The 7,887-nt window shown below is 31.0% G+C and overlaps 1 protein-coding gene across 1 annotated transcript; it reads left to right on the forward strand.

The window, feature by feature from the left end:
* The first annotated feature begins 603 nt into the window (after nt 1-603).
* Nucleotides 604-6,062, forward strand: LOC143052876 (uncharacterized). Its single transcript, XM_076226023.1, has 5 exons — nt 604-945; nt 2,302-2,341; nt 2,784-3,073; nt 3,478-3,505; nt 4,582-6,062. Exons 1-5 carry the CDS (start codon nt 658-660, stop codon nt 4,866-4,868), a joined length of 933 nt encoding a protein of 310 aa, XP_076082138.1. The 5' UTR covers nt 604-657; the 3' UTR covers nt 4,869-6,062.
* Nucleotides 6,063-7,887: the final 1,825 nt, after the last annotated feature.

Below are 7,887 nucleotides of genomic sequence, written 5' to 3' on the forward strand. Positions count from 1 at the left end.
AATGAGCTTAATGCAGACCTAGCTTTGAATGACCATTAAATGGATGACTTTCTTTTAGTTCAGCACTCACTCGGTAAGCTGATGTATTACAACCTTCCTGGATTGGACAAGTTCATCATAATCCATCCTCCTGCATTGGTGAATATACTTAGGTCCTTCGTGACAGACGAACAATTTTGGCCGTCAGATACGGATCTGAGATACATACTTGAAACAATGACCAAAACGGGAAGAATCTTCAAGAGAGATCTTTTAAAGATTTGGAAACAACCCCAATTCAATCAGTATATGCAAGAAGATGCAATCAAAGAATTCGTCTTAAAGCTTCTTGTCCACTTGTACATACTTATAGTTCCTAAGGCGTTTAAACAATCGTCTACAGATGTGTACCTCGTATTATGCTTGATCAAAGCAATACGACCAGATTTCAACAACCTGGGAAGTCAAAGAGATAAAACGATTTGCCTGCAATACATTCTATCTGATAGTTCGATACCTAGTGCACTAGCTTACAAAGTTATTGGAGCTGCAGTTATCGCTTGGCCATTAAAGGAGGAAAATAACAAACCGTGTCTTTATCACAAGGCTGCAGTTGTGAACGTAAGTGAAGATGATGAACTCCGAATCTGGGTAGACGACAATCGCGTGAATGTGTATATGACAAACAAGAAATCATTACTTTCTATCTCACCGGATGTTGCAGCAAGCATACAAGAATGTTTGACCAAGAATATTGAATCGTCTTTATTATTTTACCATAACAGCTTCGGTAATAAAATCAAACCAAGAAATGTTTTAGAACTGTACTCGTTTACAGTAGGCATCCCATGTGGCAACGACGTTTGCTTTACGTCTCTAGAAAAGATCAAAAATGAAAAGAGCTGGAAATGTGACAAGGACAATATACATGACACAAAATATTTATTGTACTGGATCTTTGATAAGGTAAGATAATTTAAATGTATAACTGTTATACACACTTTGTTTGCTTGTATTAAAAAAACCAAAACAAACAAACAAACACCAAACTATTGTATCAAACTCGTAAAGGTGTCGACAATTATTCAGAACATCAGTTAAGGTGGCTCGGGCCTATTCGAAGTTTCTATCAGAAGTGCTGTATTTTTTGCTATTTTAATCTTAATAGAAAGTGAATCAATTTGGTCGAAAAACAATAGGGGTCAAGGAACATTTAAGCTCAAAATTTTACTTTTAAAGAGGTATAAAAGGGACATTTTTGCAATGAAATAATAGTGAAAATAGAGGTGTTGACGTATTTAATTGAAATATAACTGTAATATAAAAAGCTTTAAAAAGAATGAGCAAATAAAGCACATAGGTCACCGATAAGGAAAAACAAATATTAGGCCTTCAACCCGAAATTTTGGCGGGAAAATGATGAAATTAGGTAAAATGTCATTTTGAGTCTTTCGCAGATACACATAATTACGATAATAATTTGTTAGGGACAAAAGTATATTAATTAAATTTTTTAAAACAATCAAAAATTTTACAAAATGAAAGTGAATTTACAACACAAACTTTTCGTGCGCATGCGTGAAATTATGCGCAGTCGAATAGTCCCGAGCAACCGTAACCTTATGATATGATAATACATACAAGGGATCAGTATAATGATGTCACGCGTTGCCCATTGAATTAACACATGATTAAGAAATTAAAAAAAAAGGACACAACAACCAAATATTTAGTTTCAACCTAAATTTGTTCATAAGTTATAACCATTATTTTCGTAGTAAAAAAATCTGTACAGATGTCAACAATGTGGGTAAGTTACTTAATATTATTTTGTTCTCACGTGGTTTTAAGTTGTGTATTTATAAGTAATAATTTGCGTTTTTATTCACTGAATATGTACATATTGACAATAAGCATGCTAAGGCTAAAAATACTTGCGTTTTGTGCATACATGCATATTGTTATTAACCTTATACTATCTGTCATCAACTTCGAGTAATCAGGAGTCTGTTTTTCAGTTTTTGTCGTTGGTTCGTAGCTGTCATAAATGTTTTTTTTTTCTTCTAAAATTGTATTTGTTATAGATAAATCCATTAAAAAAGGCCTTTTGATAACTGACTACATGGTTTGGATTTTCCTTTATGATTGTTTGTACTCGCATCCTTTGTTATTTTGCTTTTTGTTATACTTTAAAGCTTTTGATTTTGCCATTTGATTATTGACTTTGAACTTTGAATTTTTCTCGGCGTCTGGTATTGGCGTTGTTTTATTTTTTTGTATTCTTCGTTAAATCTAAATCACATATCTTATGTATGCTCACAGAATCAACAGATGTGTGACGTTGGTGAAGATGGATGTACAGGTAACTTAAACAAGTACAGCTATATGTATGTGTTTGCGTTTAAAGAGCTATGCAACTTTTTTTATAAATTTGTTTAAAAAAGAAGTCAATACGAATGTAGACAATAATTAATGAATAAAGGAATACATATCAATTGAAACAACAATTGAATACAATTTGTATAACAGAGATACATTTGTAACTATTGTTAAAATGGATAGTATATGCTACATAGATATTTGGTAGTACAAAAAGAATATTCCAAATTTTAATTTAAAACAAATATCTCTCAGTAGTTTATTATGTTCCGTGTATTTAATCATCACAATTGTGAATTATTGATTTTTGTGTCATCATATCCCACTTGTCTTTTAAATAGGTTTTTATCCATGATTATTTTTACTTGCTTTTACTAATGAATGACTAGTGTAAGTACTTAAACCAATGCAAATACTTTTTGTAGGTCTCAGTAGCGACGATTTGGGAACAGAGCCAAGTGATAAACATCTAGTAAGACTGTGTAGTCAGATTGGAATACATAGCTTTAAACAGTTTTTCGTACGATTGGGAATGACACCAAGGCAATGGGAGAACACTGAAGATATGTATTGCAGTCACAGTCGTGAAGGAATAATTTCAATGGCATTAGGTAAATGGAAAGAGTCTAAACTTTCAAACCAGGAGAAACCTACATTGAATGACCTAGCAGAAGCCTTGACTGCAGCGAATTTGAATACCCATTTTATTTGCCAGGTACATACTATTTTGAGATTGGTTACTCATATCGTCACATTGTTTGACTAAATCAAGTTTAACTAATTTAATACTGAACTTGTTTTTCTATGTTTCATGTAGCAACCAATTCAGGTTAACGTGTGATTCCAGTGTATTTGGATATGTGAGAATTACTTGTTGATCCTGAACAACAGCTGATATTAAGATGTAAGACTAATATGTCATTGCCATCTAATGACTTGTCACAAAAGTCTTTTTGAACATAAGTCATTACGACAGGAACAGTTCAGATGCAGTAAATTTGTGATGATTGCCTTAATGAACTGAAGTGGTGTCTAATTACTTGAAAATGAAAAAAATAAAAAAATAAATTGCGAGATCTTCTTATAATTTGATTTTATAATAAGTTTCTACTGTTTCAGGTTTTCAGAGAGAACACGAAGTTGTTTGGTAAGAACAATCACGATTTAAGTCAAATATTGACACACTCACATTTACTTTAATACATTAATCCTTAAAGAAAGGCAACAGAGGAATACCGGTGTTGTCATAAATCGATTGGAGAAAACAAATCCGGCTAAGAAAATGTCACCTAATAACTAATAGGAGAAAAAAAACAACCAAACAGCAGGAACACTTAAGTGCAACAAAAACAAACGACAACATCCATAGCAACGGACTTATTGAAAAAAAAATGCCATATTTCTGACTTGGTACATGAACTTTTTAGAAAAAATGAGGGGTTTGAACTTGGTCATATGACTAGCCAAAACACCCTGCTCTATGACAATGTTAAAAATCATCGCGAAATAAAACCAACACTAAACAGAAATACAGCGCAAACACAAGAACATTCATCTCATAGAAACGCAAAATCTAATGATATACATGTCATAGTCGACACAACATGCAAAATGCAACAACAACGAACATAGTTCATCAATGACAAACATCACAGGCTATAAAAAACCTTAATGCGCGTACGCAACAAATATGTTAAGATTACTTGTTCAAAGAATATTTAAGGCAGTAATGTTATTGTAAGGCAATGTTATTGCTAAGATACCAATGTATACGATAAGCAACTCAACTGAAGAGGTTTTTCTACGGTTTGTTAGTTGAATGTTTAATCCAATCGTGTCCGTCTTCTTTTATAAATGAACACATGGTGTTAACTACACATTAAAGTACCCACATTTTGTTATCATGTGATTTGAAACCTAAAATCTTATCAAATAATGAATAATATATGAGATTTATGCTATCGAGAGTAAAAAACATATACATTCGATCCTATGAAATCTCAAGATATTGTAATATTGATTTACGAGTTTCTAATTCGTCTTTTTCAAGTGACGCTGATCAAAATTGTGGAGATGACATACGATTGTGACGCATACAGATAATGTGATTGAGTTTTAATAAATCGCTTTAATGTAAATATATCATTTTGAGTCATATGGCCATTTAGAATAAAAATATATATTTATATGCACATGCGTTCATTAAAACAAATATTCTATTAGACATTGCAGATTTAAAACTACAGGAACCCCCAAGTGACGACGTTTTGAAGACGTTATCAAACCAAATAGGAAATTGTGCATTACAGTTAGGAATAGAACTAGGTATTAGTTTCTATGAAGTTGAGAAAAGTGTTGTCAAGTTTCCAAAAGATTTATCTGGTTTGATAGAAGATATATTGAAGAAATGGAAAGCAACCTCAAAAATAAAGACAACCCATAGTCTGATGATGGCACTTTTACGAGTAGATGGAGGTGGAGTACAGTACTTACACAAAATTACAAAATGACATGCTCAATGAATGTTCCATATCAGTAGGATGTGAAACAATTCGTCGACTTGGGCGTGTTTGCTGACTGTATAGGAGCTACCTTATGTTTGACTGTATTGATAACGGGACACTGATTTTGGAACATTCATTAAAGAAATGTATATGATTGTATAGTCCTAACAATGACACAATCATTATAGACTATTGATTATCAGCCTTCCAAATATTTTCCATACTTCGCGAATCCCTTTGCAACTTACTTCTAAAGTATAATTCAATAACATTAAGATTTTTACAATTTTCAGGCTTTTTTTGTTCTGAATTATTATTGAAATATTAATAATCTGTTTTTGTAGCATTCTATTAAAAAGTCGGAAGTCGTTACTTTTAAAGTTATAATATTTAAGGCACCATTTTAATCAAATTTTGTAAGTATTGTCCGAAAAGGAAAACCCCCCCCCAAAAAAAAAAAAAAATTTGTACCTAAAGTATTTTATCCAAAAACAAACATGCATGTGCGAATCACAGAATTCCACTTCGGAAGACGTCAGTGGGACATGATATCGAAAAATCAATTAATTACGGAGGCTCCAGGGTACAAACATTTCAACAAAAATTAAAACATTGTTTTGTTCATTACACACTTTATTTATAACATTGTTTGCTGTTACTCTATTACATGTTACAAAAATAAACCAAAAACCAATCAATTCGTTTTTGCCCAGAATGACGTTTAAATTGTTAATATCATTGACAAAGCTCCAAATTATCATCCTTTGGTGCAAACATGCCATTATTTTTGCATTAAATCTTAATTTTGTCTTTTTTTACTCATCGGTGACCTATAATTTTTTAATATTTTTAAATAAGCTGTATTGTAACTAAACAAATTTCAAATTCACGCAATTTCTGTAATTTGGTTATTTTTTTTGTATTTCCATATTACCTCTTGTTCTCCTATTTGACAGTTCCTTAAAAAAATACATGATTTTTTCGAAGGCAAATTATGAGTTTAAATGAAAAGTGACCCCATTTTAAAGAAATTATTCTATTAAGTATATGATAAAGTTAATTTAAAGAAACAATTACCGGAATCTTATATTTAAAAAAAATAGATTTATACCCTCGAGCCCCCTTAAGCATATGATTTTGTTAATTCATTTTCTTTTCGTGATATGACCATCTTTAATCATTTTCTCTTTCTGAACTAAGTCCCAATTTCTACGCTAAGATCAAGTTTATGTCCAATTATAGCAAGTTACAATTATGTCATTGATTAAAATAATTTTTTTTTAAAGTTCATATACAAATATGCTTTTTTAATTGAATTGAATATATTTGACATGAGATGCCAAGTCGATAGACAATTAACCCTGTTATGATTTTTTGTACATATTAAATGGTAAATGGCTGATTTGAAAAAATTTTTTCTCTATGAGACTAAGTATACAGACGTCTTAAATGTTTACTGTACATAAGCCATGTCTTTTGTGTAAATAGATATAAGCAGCTTAATTCAGTATATTTTCAGTATCATTTGACATTTAAAAATAAAAAAAAAAGATGATAGCATTTTAGTAATACGTAAAATAAAGTATAGTTATATATATATATAATATTTTGATGAACTGTTTTTATCTAAAACATAAATAATAATAAAAAGAAGAGTCCATTAAACGAATATTTGAGATGAAAAGTTAGAACTTATATAAATATATTTTTTAACACCATACATACAACCAATACTTAACATATAACGTTACAAAAAGATACAATAAAAAAAAAAGATGTAATGGGGACCATACAGTGTTAAATATATAGGGTTCGACATCTCTTTGACCATGATTCATCTGCATGTGTATGATGTAAATTTTCGACTTTACTGAAGTTTATAGGATGCCATCATTATATTTGAAGTTATTGTTTTAGAAGATCGATAAACATATTTTTTTTACATTAAAAGTGTTGGTACTTTGTATGTCTTTTTTTATTTTACAATCAATACCATAAAATGTCAGGTTAACATTGACTGTCAGATCTCACAAACCTGACATTTTATGGTCATTATTTTTTCATCTAATTGCACCAATGTATTAAAAGAAGTAGGAATTCCGAAATGTGATTGAATGTTCTAAATCGTAGTGTATTTCTGATATATGATTGTACAGACTCAACAATTTCTTTGTTTTGCTGAAATGAAAGGTCACCGTCACCAGCCAAAACAATATTTATCTTGCTTCGTTGATAAAAGGGCACTTAAAAATAGTGAATATTATCCTCAACAGGATGACCACAGCTGCATGCAGGACTTAATAAGGTTTAAATCTGCATTTGAATAACTGCACAATATTTCTCAACTGTGTATCAATGATATTAAGATATCACCATAAATAAAATATGAAGTGCGTACTGTGAATAAATACTCAGTTTACTATTATTTACAGCAAGGTATCACATAAAATACCACGTTAGCAATTAGAGTGACAGTGTTTGGTAGTCTGAAGGAGACAACATCAAAAATTTGATAAGGCAAAACTTTTGTTGTACTCAATCTTACTAAAGTTTTCTTTATTATATTTAATAGATATGTATCAGAGATACGAGAATGCAGTTTTCCTTTTTATATCACACCTGCTCATCAATGATGGGATAATGTCTACTTAGAGAATTTAACCATAGACCATGTGTACCCGGGTTTGTTTTTTTGTTCATTTATTGTCCTACTAGTCTAAGTGTTGTATTGTATTTGTAAATGTGTGTGGAAATGATTCATGTCCACCGATGTCCAGATTTTGCGCGAGAAAATATTTTAAGAAGATACGCCTCTACTGGACAGAAGAATTTGTCGTTTTGTTGTGGAGAATTGAAATTATTATCAAAGAGTACAAAACTGGCTCTTTTTTGTAGATAAAACTAGATAGCTCACATGGTTTAAATCAAGTAAGACCACCCTCCAATTGTCTGGCTTTAAATTTGATGGAAAAAACTACGATGTATTGCCATCAGACCTTTTACATTAAAGGGTTCAACGTGCATT

The sequence above is a fragment of the Mytilus galloprovincialis genome, chromosome 11, assembly GCF_965363235.1.
Source record: "Mytilus galloprovincialis chromosome 11, xbMytGall1.hap1.1, whole genome shotgun sequence".
NCBI lineage: Eukaryota > Metazoa > Mollusca > Bivalvia > Mytilida > Mytilidae > Mytilus > Mytilus galloprovincialis.

What these genes read in the sequence shown, in the direction of transcription:
- LOC143052876 (XM_076226023.1), top strand. Translation starts at nt 658, where the DNA reads ATGACAAACAAGAAATCATTACTTTCTATCTCACCGGATGTTGCAGCA. An exon ending in TGGTGAAGATGGATGTACAG is followed by an intron (nt 2,342 to 2,783) that starts GTAACTTAAACA and finishes TACTTTTTGTAG; the next exon opens with GTCTCAGTAGCGACGATTTG. An exon ending in AGAGAACACGAAGTTGTTTG is followed by an intron (nt 3,506 to 4,581) that starts GTAAGAACAATC and finishes ATATTCTATTAG; the next exon opens with ACATTGCAGATTTAAAACTA.